This window comes from Leptodactylus fuscus, chromosome 5 (genome assembly GCF_031893055.1).
Source record: "Leptodactylus fuscus isolate aLepFus1 chromosome 5, aLepFus1.hap2, whole genome shotgun sequence".
Taxonomy (NCBI): domain Eukaryota; kingdom Metazoa; phylum Chordata; class Amphibia; order Anura; family Leptodactylidae; genus Leptodactylus; species Leptodactylus fuscus.
In genome coordinates this window covers 71,516,850-71,532,301 of record NC_134269.1, presented here as the reverse complement: position 1 = coordinate 71,532,301, position 15,452 = coordinate 71,516,850, and the positions used below count along the sequence as shown (strand labels likewise).

Genomic DNA, 15,452 nt, shown 5'->3' with positions numbered 1-15,452 from the left:
AAGTAGGACACGGCATGGGGAGAATGATAGACCCGCAGGATAGTATTGCAGCATCCCTCCTGCAGAACCAGCGTTGATTGGCTGAATGCTATATACTGTATAGTATTCGGCCAATCAACGCTGGTTCTGCTTGCTAGTAGAGAGAACTGGCAGCTCGCAGTTATACAGGAGCTGATTTTTTTCTCATAGGAATGCATTGACCAGCGTTGATTGGCCAAATGCTATACAGTGTACAGCATTCGGCCAATCAACGCTGGTTCTGCCGGAGGCTAGTCTGTGACTAGGCGGAGTCTAAGATCGGACCACAGCAGTCTTCATTGTGGTCCGATCTTAGACTCCGCCTCGTCACAGACGAGCCTCCGGCAGAACGAGTGTTGATTGGCCGAATGCTATACACTGTTAGCTATGAAATGTTAGCACTTTATAAATACAGATTATTAATATTAATGCACATTATAATTGGCTAGGCCCCATGTTTAAGCGGACATCTAATGTATGGTTTGGAGTTCAGAATGTCAGATGATTTGTTTTCCTGGGAAATATGTTTATAGGGGTGCTGGTAAGTATAGCTGCTGGATGTGTTCAGTTTACTGCTATATTGGGTATAAGTGTAGTTCACATAACCCTTGACTCCTTGCCGGTGTCCGTATGCGGCCTCTCCGCGGGCAAACCATTCTTTTTTTTTTCACGGACACAAAGTCGGGGAAGGGGCGAGTCAGTTCCTGCAAGGCTTTGAGATATAGCTCACTACTATGGGTATGTTGTTCACTTATTGATTTTGTGTTTGCACTGATGCCATATGTATATTTTGACCCCTGTGGCCCATCCTTGGGATTACACCGGCCGCATTAGATTGCTTGGCAACAAGTATTTCGTATATGTGTATCTTGCATACTAATTCTGTTAGCTTACTTCTTATATTTTGTCATTTGCATCATTTTTCAAGGAGTGTTTGTCACTTTTTGCCCCTTGAATACTTACCTCTTATTCCCTATGCATGATTGGTGTCATTCATTAGCTTACTTAATTAGAGCACATTAATATACCGGTTCTAGTGAAGCAGCTTTATTTGGTCATTATATTATAGGACACCTTGTGATATTGACTTCATATCACAATATTATCTTTTTATATACTTGTATATTTAGGCTATTGTAATTCATTTTGGTACCTTTGATATGTTTTACTAATCATTTTCTAGCTACCCACTGTGATATATACATGGCATATTATACCTGGTTAACTATATAACTTGCCTCACAGTGATGTATTTTTTACCTGGATGCTATATTGTATGACACCTCCTAACATTGTTAGTGGATTTTTTACATTTTCCTTTTGTATAGTTAAACACTTAAGCTTGTGTAATCCATATTGTTGGTACATTGTGAGGTACTTGATTAATTATTATATCATATTACATTATATACTTACCTCGATATATACATGGTACATCATACTCTGTTGATTGTACAATCTACTTACCTTCGCGACATGTTCCATTACTGGGTATCGCTCTGCCTTCAGTTCAGACCCCTTTTGTATGATGGTATTTGTCCTTTATCGTGATATGTATTTATATTTATTTAATTTATTAAATGTAGATTGTGAGCCCCACATAGAGCTCACAGTGTACATTTTTCCCTATCAGTATGTCTTTGGAATATGGGATGGAAATCCATGCAAACACGGGGAGAACATACAAACTCCTTGCAGATGTTTTTTTGCCCTTGGCGGGATTTGAACACCAGGACCCAGCGCTGCAAGGCTACAGTGCTAACCACTGAGCCACCATGTGGCCCGTTATTTATATTAATAAAATTTTGTACCTTTTAGTCACTTTGTGTCATGCTGAGTACTCCTTTCTAATTTTTTGGTTCTGTTTGCTTAGTCTTCTAAGTGTGGATTTAGGAGTGCAGCATTGTACTGGACCATTACTGAGGGAACTCATTATGCTTGTGTTACGTTCTTTCCCCTTGATGCCATGTTTGTTTTGTATACAAAGTCGGACATGCAGGACTTTTTTTTATTTTTTCTTAAATGTAGATTGTGATTATAGGGCTCACAATGTACATTTTACCCTATCAGTATGTCTTTAGAGTGTAGGAGGAAATCCATGCAAACACAGGAAGAACATACAAACTCCTTGCAGATGTTGTCCTTGGCAGGATTCAAACCCAGGGCTTTAGTGCTGCAAGGCTGCAGTGCTAACCACTGAGCCACCGTGTTGCCCTGGACATACAGGACTTTGTGGTCGGATGAAAAAAAAAACGTTTCCCTGCGAAGAGGCCGCAGGCAGACACCTGTGGTCACCTTTAAAATCCCATTAGAATGAATGTGTTTTAAAGCTGACTGCTAGGAAGCCGTCACCTCTCCAGTTTCTAGGGGCTGAAGATGGAAACCTGGTGGAATCGCACAGAGCGGACATAGGGCACAAGTGTGAAAGCCCTCTTATACCTGAAATCTTTGCCAATTTCTGATTGGTAAAGAGTTCATTATTCATTAATAATATTATTGTTATTCATTAATATATTAGATTTGAATATTGACATATGAAATATTATTTTGGATCAGATTATATTACTAGCAAGCCATTTTGCTAATTTTAGTCTTTATTATTTTTTGCAGGCAATCCAAAATATTCAGCAAAAAAGTATATTAAATCGTCCATCTGACCTACTGCTGTCCATATATCTTATTGCTGCAACAGTCTTCTGTATATTCAGAGGAATGGTGAGTTAGATATTTTGCCAACTTGCAGGGAGTCCGATACTTTGTCCAACAAAGATAAATGAGGTCTCCACTTTGTATGTTTCCGTCTTCTGCCCGAGAAACTGGACAAGGAGATGGAAACCGACAGTCAGTTTTCAAACCCATTCCCTTGACTGGGTTTGCAAAGTGTCCACCCATGAGCGTCTTCTGCCTCTCTGCGGTGAAAACTGTTTTTTTAACCGGACACAAAGTCGGACATGCAGGACTTTGTGTCCGGTTAAAAAAAACAAAAACGGTTTCACTGCAGAGACCAGAAAATACTCACGGGCGGACACTGACTGCCGGGTTTCCGTCTCCTGTCCAGTTTCTCGGGCAGAAGACGGAAACCTACAAAGCAGAGACCGGGCGCAGGTGTGAAGCCGCCCTAAGGTGGATTCCAATGTGATATAGTTTTACACCACAGACTAATCTGCAAGTATGAATTCACTCTTAGGCCGGGGCCCCACGGACCGGAAACGCCGCGATTTGCCCGGAGAGGCTGCGGGAAAAATCGCGGCGTTGTACAGTGCAGGCAAAGTGGATGAGATTCATGCGAATCCCTTCCCCACTTTGCAGAAAAGATCGCAGCGCGGACATGCTGCGATTTGCAAAGCCTTTGCGACTTTGCAAATCGCAGCATGTCAATTATGTCTATGGAAACGCCGTAGATATAATGTTAAGAGAAAGTCAGCAGAGGAAAACTCTGTGAACTTTCTCTTACAAGCGCTGCAGAAAGAACCGCAATGCGTTCACGCAGCGGATCTTCCCACAGCGCTTTAGTGCCGTGGATACGGCCCGTGGGGCCTTAGCCTAAAAGTGTTCATCCACTTTATAATATTGAAGACCTATCCTTAAAGGGGTCGTTCTCAGGATTAGAAGTGATTTTGATTTTGCTAGACCAATTTGAATAGGGGCAAATATTTATGTATATATTGGGACATTAATGTTTGATGCTGACTAGAAACATTAGATTTTTGTTGGTTGAAATTACAAATTGAGTTGTTTCGGCCAATTATCGGACATATTTATGCAGGGTAGGGTCATTTGTAGCATCTAGAGTTTTGTGCAAACTATTATTGACTAGTTATTTACTGAAACTATCAGTGTTTAGCATGGTCAGCAACTTGCACAGCAATTGGACAGTATAGTTGTAAATGTTGATGGCAGGATTGTGTGATTTAAAGCGTATGGCTAGCCTAAGACTTAAACTAGAACATGAAGTCAGACATCAGAATCTGCTCCAGGCTTTATGTCTGTCAACTCGATCAATCATGCTTAAAGGGGTTGTACCACTGAGAACATTTCAGTGTTACCATAACTCCGAGCCTCACACCCACTGCCTTAGGGTTATGTTATAATCAGACCTTTCCTTCACCCTCCCATTTCCAATCACTAGCTTACTCATGTCACCTGCACCTCAAAAACATCTCCAGAATACGCCCTTTCCTTAACATGAAAATGCATATGGTTACCCTGATTCATTCTATACTTGAATACTGTAACTACTTACACTGAGTTCACACCAGCGTCTGGTTGCCGTTCTCAGGTTTTTGTCGAAACCTGTCAGACTGGGTCTGGCTGTGAGCGCCGGTAAGTGTTTTGTGCTCTCCGCGGCGAAAACGTTTTTTTTTTAAACCGGACACAAAGTCCTGCATGTCCGACTTTGTGTCCGGTTAAAAAAAAAACAGTTTCGCTGCGGAGAACACAAAACGCTCATCGGTGCTCACAGCCGGACACTTTTCAAACCCATTTATTTGAATGGGTCTGAAAAGTGCCTGCAGGTTTCCATCTCCTCCCCTGTTTCGGGCAGGAAACAGAAACCTGAAAACGGAGACCCCGGGCGCAGATGTGAACGAGCCCTTACTAATAGGTCTTCCCCTCACTAAGCTCTGAATGTGGCAGCCAGGCTCATCTATCAGTCTAAATACCAAACTGATGCCTCCGACCTGTGTCAGTCACTGCTTTATCTGACTATTCACTATAAAATATAATACACATGATCACACTCATCCACAAAGCTGTCCATGGCGCTGCACCTCCCTACATTTCCTTCCTCATCTCATGCTCTACACCCCCACGTCTCCTCCCTGTGACTATAGCATCAGTGCAATTGCAGTCTCTGCAACCCCACAGCAGTGAATGGAGCGGCGGTCACATAAGCGCACTGGTAGGAGGAGGCAGTCCCCCTTTCTCCTGATGGTTGGGGACCTAGCAGCCAGACCTTCAGCAATCTGATACATATTCCCTATCTTGTGGCACGACCCCTTTGAGTACAGTTATTTAGGCTAAGTCTAGAACTGGCATATAATTTCTTCTGAAAATCTGCATCAGAATCTGTATTGCATTTGTTTTTATTACAAATTTGTCACAGCTTTCATCTCAGAAGGTAAAATCCAAGGTTAATGAGGATCTTCCACCACCTCCACTTCTTTGCACCATAACTTATCTTAAGAGGTGCTTCTCCACTAATTCTAACACAGTTGGAATATTTTCTCTAGATCTCACCGTTCATGAGCAGTAAGTGCTGTTAAGTTTCAGCACCCAATATACTCAGGCTCTCTACTGTCAACCGTATGGTGTCGGGAAGGAGGAGGCAAGGGAGTGTAACCCTAAGTGCTGACACTCTAATGCTTTTGATTGGACAGTGTGAGAGCTCAGAATCACACCCCCTCACCTGAAACCACCCACTTGACAATACATAGCCTAGCTAACGTATCGGGCATCAAAACTAACTGCACAGATTGATTGAGAACGATGAGAGAAACAATTCCAACTGTGCCAGAATTAGTAGACCAATGCCTATTAAAAGATGAAGATAGTTGGATTTGGTGAAGGTCAGATGTTGTGCCATATATGCACCAGGTGGGACCTAGTGGTCAAGTGACTGTCACTGATGTCATTGTGTAGTAACATGCAACAGATTATTCCTTGACTATGACCAAATAGTATGAATGCTGTGAAAATGTATAATGTGCATTAATATAATAAGCAACGAGGAGACAACTGAAAATGTTTAATATGTGCGCATTTCTCCCTGGTCCACAGATTGCTTTAGACTGTCCTTCTGATCTCTGTCGGTTATATGCACAACTTCAAGAGCCATATATTAAAGACCCTGCTGCCTATCCAAAACTCCAGGTAATTTTGCATGTATAACTATATGTAGACAGGAAATCATGTAAAATATGTTTCCCTTTGTAAATAAAGTAAAAGAATAAATAAAAAATACTAGTGTGACTGCTCTTACGCTGTGCTCTATCATTCGGGTCTGCTCAATTCATCTCCCAATATTGCACTGCTTGCATCGAGGCAGGTGGCCAGCACTTTGAGCAATTCTTGTAATAAGTAAGGGGGCGTTCACACTACCGTCGGTGTCCGACAGCTAGTGTCCGATGCTAACGCCCGCATAAGATTTTGTACGGACATTAGAAGCGGATACTAGCTTTCGGACACCAACGATAGTGTGAACGCCCCCTAACAGTGATTAAACTGCTTTCTCATTAAAGCTCTTTCTCTTCTTCGTTTTTCCTTTCACATGGTGCAGCGAGGGATAGGAAACCGACATCTTGGTCTAGCTGCAGCGCCACAACAGTGCATTTCTGGTCACATGTTCATTAACGCTTCATATACCGGCTAAAGTCCACCCTTTCATTTTATGTACTTACTTTCCAAACACCCTGCATATAAAATTATAAGACATAATAATGGTATTACAGTATGTCTGTTCCGCAACATAAATAATATGCCGCAGAGGATCATCCACTAACTTCCTTTGTTCAGTCAAATGGCTGCTTCGAGCTCCCCGTATGATATACTTACCCCTTCCTGATCCAGTGCTGCCTTAATCTCCATGAAGATGAGGGACGCAAAACAAGCAGGATTTTTCTCTCTGCATTTTTCGGGCGGACCCCAGTATAGTCTATGGGGTCCAGTGGGTAACCGCTTTATAAATGCATCAATTTCTGCTCTTCAGGTACCCAAGCAGACCCAAAGAACAGAAACCCAGGCACAGGTGTGAACCTAGCCTTAGACGTTCTGCACCTTATTTAGTTTGTTCTCAGATATTTTTGGACATAAAATCAACTTTATCAAATCCCCTTGTTTTGAGTTATCCACAGTATCATATGAATTATTAGTAGTAGTGGAGTTAGGCTTTAACAGAAAATCTCTCTGTGGTTAATTTGCAGATGCTGATATATATGTTCTATTCTGTTCCTAACAACCTGATCACTCTGTACGGTCTCCTGGTTCCTGGATGCACATGGATGCTAGATCTTACCCTTATTTCTGCAGGTGGATTGGCTCAGGTAGTATGAATATTACCTTCAAGAAACACATACATAATATAATATCCAGATAATGATACTCATTAGAGATGAGCGAGTACTGTTCGGATCAGCCGATCCGAAAAGCACGCTCCATAGAAATGAATGGATGCACCTGGTACTTCCGCTTTGACGGCGGCCGGCCGCTTAACCCCCCGCGTGCCGGCTACGTCCATTCATTTCTATGTGAGCGTGCTGTTCGGATCAGCTGATCCGAACAGTACTCGCTCATCTCTAATACTCATGACATAAAACATTTTATGGATTACATATTGTACATACACTGCTAAATTTCCATAAAGTTACATGCACATAAATGTTGAAAAAAATGGCCAGTAAAGGATAGCATTGTTCATTTTTGTCACAATGATGGAGCTGTGAAATCCGATGTGTAAAATCTGCAACCAAAAAAATGCAGATTTTCCGCTACATGAGGCCTCAGCCACTTAAGGGCATCTGTTCAGTCAAAAATGGCTCCCAAACCAATTTTGTTGACTTGCAGGTGCCTTAAATAAGAACAAAACAGTGATAATCATCATTTTATGAATATGAAAATCACTCTCAAGTGCATTGGGGGCGGGCCTGATTAGTCTACAGATCTCCAGAAGTGCTCTAAAATTGTTGTCTAATATTGCCTATTTTAGCAGTTAAACGGCTTGTCTAGGAAAAACTGTTTTTTTTTTCCCCCATGAAAATGGAGAAGGTGAAAACCCCCTTCAAAAAAAAAAGAAAAAGAAAACCATACTCAACTGTCCCAGATCGCCGTCCAGTCCTGCAGTGCCCCATGGATTGTTCCAGTGGAAGTCCTTGCTCACATGACTGCTGAGGCAAATCAGGAAAGGACCCAGAAGGTCACTCACATACCTGTGATGTCCCAGGTCCTTTCCATTGGACACATATTGGCCTCAGCAGTCACATGCGGTGGGGACTTTTGCCAGAACAAACCCCGGAACCAGAACTGCCTAAAGAGGCATGTTCTGCATCTGCTTGTGTTACAGCTGTCAGTAGGCAAGACTGGCAATTGAGCCCTCCCTCAATGCACTTGTGGGCGTATTTACATAACCATAAAAAGACGATGGTGTATTTAATGGCTTGTGGTCAAAGAGGTATGTTAGATCTGACAATGTAAGTCAAAAGAACATGATATTTTAAGTATACATAACTGGGGAGAGTGTATATACAAAGTTATAATAAAGTGGCCATGAGTCACGACGATCTTCCTGACGAAGCCAGTATGGCGAAACGCGTGTTGGGGCGTGTTTGCATATGGTATGGTCTCTTTTATACTTTTGGATATGTTTTGTTATATCACATTGGGAAGTTGTATTTTACATCTTTAACTTTGTATGGCCACCTGTAGTCACTTACTACACATTACAATGGCTGTGTCCATTTTTATATATTATGGATTGTGACTCATGGCCACTTTATTGTAACTTTGTATATACACTCTCCCCAATTATATATACTTACAATATCATGTTCTTTTGGCTTACATTCTTCCATATGTACTATATTATAGGAAGTATTGGTTCCTTCATTCATGTTTTCACTATTTGTTATTAAGTTTTGTGTCTTTTTTTTATCATGAATTTTTCAATAAATATTTTCTATTTTTATTAATATGGTGGTTCTGTCTTTTGACACTGTACCATTTAATACCAGAAACAGCCCATAGACATGGGTGGTTCTGATACTGGAAGAAAACAGTCATGTTTCACTAATTCTGTATGGCCTCTTTAAATCCCATTCCCTTTGCTGACTCTATCCCAGTCTACACAGAGCTGCTTAAAACAAGAAGGATCACATTATAATGTCTGCTCGAGTGGTCAGTGAAAAACTACAAAATTTAATCTATTTTATATCATTAGAAACACAAAATAAAAAAACCCAAAAACACATCTCTAATATAACCAGATTTAAAATTGATTATTAATACTTTGCCTTTAACAGCCGTGGCCTCGGCATCTCTCAAACCAAGCTATTTCCATTGTTCCCAGTGATAGGGATGTTGACATGTTGTACAACCTGACGGTCTGCCTGTATTGACTCCACTTTCTTTCCATTCTGCAGGCACAGTTTTCTCACATTGGTTCGTCCCTTCATGCAAGGACTCCCTACATCTACCGAGTTCCTGATGAGGCAAGAATTTTGGTTTTAATTGCAAATGTACTTTTTGGGATTTTTCCACAGATATTAGCTCATCGCTGTGTAAACCAGCCAGAATTTTTTATGAAGATGAAACCTGGGGCCAAAACTAACTGAAGAGTAAATGGATATTGATGTCATGGACATTTACAGACTGAAAAAAGTGATATTTTTGACAGTTCACTACTATCTATAATTGTTTTCCACTTTCAGAAGTTCCTCCAGAAGTTTTGTTAAGCCACTACCCAATCCAATGTTAGTGGTTCAATTGACGCTATTCTAACCAGACCTTAAAGCCAGATGAAGAGGCCATGGGGTCCTGTGCATAAAATGTCTCAAACCTTATGACAATATTGCACATTTGAGTCTTGTAAGAGTTATTTATACATTTCTGATGTTTTAGTGTACATAGTGAGTGGCTTCTATGAAAAAAAAAAGCTTTTTGTCAGAAATGTTGAAAAAGCATGAAAATAATACCAATATCAATGGTGTTCTGTGAAAGTTAAATATGGATGGCCAGGAGCATAATGGTCGCGGATGCAGATGGTAGGAGACGGCTGGGGCCCTGCAGAATTGTCACAGCGATGTAATTATTATACTGTGGGTTCTCTTTAAATCCCACTAAAAATTACAAATAGTTATACTCACCTCTCCTGAGCATCCGGCAGTCACTTGGCGTCCTCTTCAGGCCCCTGGCTGACGTACCTGCCCTGGGGTCACAGGCCTCAGCTTTCACATGGGGTGCCATGATGTAATGATGCTTTGGCCCAGCATCCTAATGTTGGTTTGCCCCATGTGATAGCTGATACCCAATCACAGGTCTCAGTGGTGACCCTTGTGTGCATGACGTCAGCCAGAAGAGGATGCTGAGGGACTAAAGGACACCAAAAAGAGGCAAAGTGAATATAACTAATTGTTAATCTTACTCACCTCGTCTGGGACTCCACTTATTATACTCTGGCGTCTGAAAAGACCACAAAGTATAATAGTGTTTCAAGAGTGATGAACTCCAAAACTTTTGGAAAATCGTGTCTAGGATAGGTAATCAATAAAAAGGAACTGGAATACCTCTTTAGGCCAGGGTCCACTACATAAAACCCAGAGTTTTACATTACCTGCAAAGTGGATGGGATTCTGGCTGGCGTTTTTGCAAATCACAGCATGTCAATTATACCTATGGAAATGCTGGCGTTTTCCGTATAGGTATAATAGAAGTCAATCAGCACACTTGAAGGGGTATGCCCATCTCAGCTATTCTGCGTGATATGCGATAAATGCAGTTCCCATAATTAGGACCCAAACCATTTTTGTCAATGGAGGTCTCTGACGCTCATCTAGTAGTTGCTATGACAGTAAAGAAGGTCGTGCATGCGTGACTTTCTCCATTAAGTACTCAAGGAGTTCACAAAATAGCCGCCCCCCCTCAAAAAATGCCTCCAAACTTTACATTCATTTCAATGGGAGTAAATAGTATCATGACCTATTTTTAGATGGAATCTTCCTTGAAAGTCCACCTCCCTAGTCCATTCAAATGAATGGAGGTGGAAAAAATGCAGTTTAAAAAAAAAATAAAAAAAATCTATCTTTTCTTTCTGCCTCCTATTCATTTCAACGGGCTTTGAAAGGTGGAATCTGCCTTAAGAATGTTCTTGATGCCAAAATCTGCATGACTCCCATTGAATTGAATGAGATGAGCTGATTCTGCTTCAAAAATCTGTGTGCAAAAAAGTCTGTGAATTTACTCTAAAATCTTAAATTGTATTTTCCAGAATGCTTTAAATACATGACCCAGGAATAATATATACTATACATGTACTCATATACATTACTGTAAAATGCCAGCAATAAATCATGTCTATTCATATCACACCAGTAACTGCTTCCATTGTCATACAACATGAGACCTACAACAAGAAATTAACTTTTTTTTTTGCGTCTTTATTATTGAACCATAATGGACCTTCTCCTGCCATTAACACTTCCATCAATATAATATGCTTCATACACAATTATTATCTGTAATTATAACCAACGCCAATGTTTACATAAGTTTTCCTTTTAATAACTGTGTTACATATATAGTAAATTAACTTGTGTGACCTGTTTCCTTCTTTACAATCTTTAACCATACATCAGGAGTGTTCATTTTGTAAAAACAGCAATACAACGTTATACGAGATGTGTTTCAACTACAAACACTGGAAATGCCAAAGATGCGTTAGAGAAGAACAAATGTAAAGAAAATGTTTTCACAAAAAATTGCAATAAAATAAATAAAATCTATTATCACAATAGCAACATTATTGTTCACAAGAAAATACATTCTGGAATGGCTAATCATTAGTATTGTAAATACAATTGTTAGCTTGGCAGAAAAGAATTCTGTCTTCTACTGCAACGCCTAGATTGCCAGGTAAGTATATAATGTCATGACATGTACTTTACATCAAGAAAGGCTGTTCCTTCCACTATGCATTACGACAGCATCTTCCAAACTCCTTAGCTTATGTCAGGACTGTGGTAGATGAAAAGCAGTAATAGAAAGGACAGCGATTTCAATTAATGACATCACATGAAGCAAACTGAGTGTCCGCCAAAGAGCCCGACTTGAACCATGTGTGATCCATTCTAATACACAAAAGGTTTCATTACTTGTTAAATCTAAAGAAAAGGATGACAAGCTTTTCTTACCCTATTCCTTATCTTTACTCAAAAATTTGCTCACATAATCATAAACTTGACATAGAGAATGAACTGAGCTACTGTCTTGTTGTCAGTCGCCCCCATCTATTTGGGAGATCGCTGCACATTAGGATATCTGCTTGCATTTTGCATCATACATCTGTCAGTCTTGTAAAACATTTGCACATAATGTATGAAGAAAATTCCCACTCATATACACGCCTCAACATTGAAATTGCAACACCAAGATGGAAAGGCCTTGGAATTAAGGAGATCTCAGGATCGATAGGCATGTTAATGATGTGAAATGATAAAATTAGAAACAAAATATTCGAAACATCTCTATTTATTCAGTATTGAGTATGGGTAACCAGCTCAGAAATACACGCATTTACACACCTTTGCACGTTATCAATAAAGTTATTAATGGTTTTCTGAGAAATACTGAATTCACTGGACCACACCAGTCAGCAAGATTGGCTGCTGGCAGCTACCATTGCAATTGTTGACCCATAACATCCCTAGTCTGCAGACGCTGTAGGTCATGGAGTACATTTAGGCCACACAGGCTGCTCACAGAAATACCAGCAACATGAAGCCTGGCATTGTACTACTGAAAAATGGCTCCTGGGAGACATTGGAGAAATGGCTGTATCACTATTTCTACACTAATCAATGTAATGCCAAGACTAAATGATTACAGCTACCTTATGTTATGCCACCCCTCTCCATAACCTTGGGATTAGGACTGGTGTGATGTTCTCTTTTGAAGGCCTCTTCACGGTGTTACCCACATGGTCTCCAGACCCATCTCCAGCTTCCACTGCAACGTGAGACAAAAGCAGGACCCATCTCTGAAGAGGATAAACCTCCATTATCATCTTACTATGCACCATGATAGCCTTTGAGAGCAGTGGCATGAGGTCATTCTTCCAATACGACAATTTTCCCATGCAGAGGTTCACCTCTATCTCTGTGCTCCTCTTACTGTTATTCAATGTCTCCCAACCACTGGGACAAGTGATGTAGAATAGCTCTGACATCTTGGCCTAGGCCCAGAGCTATAAACCAAGGTCTCTCAGTTGAAAAATGTTGTCTTTTTTTAGTTCAGATCTGATTTTTGAGGTTTCATGTGACTTTGCTTTCAATCTCTCTTTTATTCCCCTCCCACATGCCATAGATTAGGGTAAGGTGCTTGGAAATTTGTAGATCTTAATGACACCTCAGTTTGCATAACATTACAGCTTGTCCTTTTTGGCACTGCAATTTCAATATTGAGAAGTGTATTTAGCTGGTCAGCATTGTAATGATTGAGGATATCACAGAACAAAGGTATTTTCTGATGTTTGCATTATACCCCATCATGGGAATGAAGGAAAACTTCTCCAAATGTTTTGCAGAAGGTCTTCCTTCATTCGCCTGAATCAGTTCTACTGTAAGTAGGTAGTTTTTCTGCACATGTCCACATGCACCTCTTATTACTGTAGTATGTGAAACATTTTACATATTCTGGCAATCTCTAACTGGGTGAATAGTGAGGTGTTCCATAGAGTTATTTTAGTACTACCAGAGTAAAGTGTAATTTTGTTACAAAGGACAGGCATGGTAATCCGATAACAAGTTGTTTTTCACATTTGCTTTGGTTTACCACACAACCTCAGAATGCTTCTGGATGTCATTAACACAATTACATACAAAAGTAAGTGACAACAAGCTAGTTAAATACTACTGAATATTAGAATTGAGAAAACATTCGGCTTCGTTAAATTCCCTTTATCAGCTTTTGCGTTTTCCTCTCAAATGTGAAAGCTTTTTCTATCGTTACTGTGAATACTCCTGTCAACAACATATCTTAATAAGCTGCCATAAAATTTGTACTAAGAACGTACAAAGAGGTTTTACTTGGGACTTTAATAGCATCTAACATTTATAGTGGTAAACAAGAAAGATACATTGATCTACCCATTATGCCTTGGCAAAGTATCTACATGCCTTGCCTATAAATAATGACAGCTAAAAATGGAATGGCAAAATCATTAAATGGGTTTTCCCGCTAACAACATGTAACTCCTATCCACAGGATAAAGTATAAGTATCCAATTCTTGGGGATGCCCAAGTCTGCTGTGTGAATAAAGCAATAGTGCATATGCATGACAACTGCTCCATTTACTTTTATAATATTGATGAAGATAGTCGAAAAGTGAGTGAAGCGGGGGTCACATACATGTGCTACTGCCCCAGAGACTAGGTGGTACCAGGGGGTGCTAGGAGATAAATGGTGGTGGGAAAACCCATTTAACTACAAATATCAAATGGGAATCTGGATATTTATCCATGTGGTTTTGCTGTTGTATTATAATACATGTAAGTCAAATCATTTGTTTTAAAATACATGTGTTAAAATCTGTGAAAACTTAATGTCAGCTAGTTTAAAGGGCAACATCATGCAACAGAATAATGGAAAATGAAAAGCTGCCCCCTGGAGGAGAAACACTTCTGATGCCAGCAAACACAACAAACAGGAACGTGATATTATGCATACAAACTGACAATTTCTTGGTGGCAACAAGTAAATGTGTCGAGCCATATCAAATCCAAGAATACTAAACTGCTGAATATGGACCTCTTCTCACGGTATGCTGCACTTAGTTAAGTCTGAAAAAAAACAACCAACATGTTAATTTCAAGCCATATACAATAGACAAAAAGGTAGTAAGACCACTATTTGCCAACACATTTCTTGTATCCAAACTGGATTTGTACAGTATACGCACTGAAGCATTTATAGTTTATTATGTTGAACAAGAATGCAAAATAATGCAGAAAATGCTCGATAGGAAAACCACTGAATGGTTCAGAGATATATTACTTGCAACATATAAAAGGTATGCACAGAGCACCTTAAAAATTCAGATACAATTGAAGCAAATTGGTTTCACGTAGTCCTCAACTATTCTGTAGCGTCACAGCCACATCAGGATAAAGAGAAAGTCTATAAAAGAGGCACTTTGCTGTTTACAAGCAAGTACTCATACCATAAATAGTCTGGCCGATACTGAGTCTAATCTGACAATGCTGGCAAACGTGCAAAGTGCCCATTAGAAGCAGGAGTCAAGTATCAGTGATACCATCCTTAGCGTGGAGCCAATATTTAGTAATACTATGACTTTTATCATATCCCTGGTGCACAATAATATCTTCAGGTGCCCAGAGTTGGGATGCTACGTTCAGGTCCAGTGATATAAGGCTGCCATGTCAATGGTTGGGGATTGCCACATAAAGGCAGTAAATTGCAGTAACGTACACTCACCGGCCACTTTATTAGGTACACCTGTCCAACTGCTCGTTAACACTTACACTCACCGGCCACTTTGTTAGGTACACCTGTCCAACTGCTCGTTAACACTTAATTTCTAATCAGCCAATCACATGGCGGCAACTCAGTGCATTTAGGCATGTAGACATGGTCAAGACAATCTCCTGCAGTTCAAACCGAGCATCAGTATGGGGAAGAAAGGTGATTTGAGTGCCTTTGAACGTGGCAT

General features: G+C 40.2%; 2 protein-coding genes across 3 annotated transcripts in view; one reads left to right on the top strand and one right to left on the bottom strand.

Annotated features, from left to right (window-relative positions):
• The window catches only part of TM6SF1 (transmembrane 6 superfamily member 1), a 43,879-nt gene extending 34,227 nt beyond the window's left edge, over positions 1–9,652 (top strand). The window contains exons 7-10 of the mRNA XM_075273411.1: positions 2,629–2,733; positions 5,797–5,889; positions 6,939–7,058; positions 9,150–9,652. Of these exons, the coding sequence (XP_075129512.1) occupies positions 2,629–2,733; positions 5,797–5,889; positions 6,939–7,058; positions 9,150–9,341 (510 nt within the window). The 3' untranslated portion in view covers positions 9,342–9,652. The remainder of the gene's footprint in view (positions 1–2,628; positions 2,734–5,796; positions 5,890–6,938; positions 7,059–9,149) is intronic.
• A 1,612-nt stretch (positions 9,653–11,264) lies between these two features.
• The window catches only part of HDGFL3 (HDGF like 3), a 46,369-nt gene continuing 42,181 nt past the window's right edge, over positions 11,265–15,452 (bottom strand). For both annotated transcript variants that reach the window (XM_075273418.1, XM_075273419.1), the window contains one exon: positions 11,265–14,562. The gene's annotated coding sequence lies outside the window, so the exon portion shown is untranslated. The remainder of the gene's footprint in view (positions 14,563–15,452) is intronic.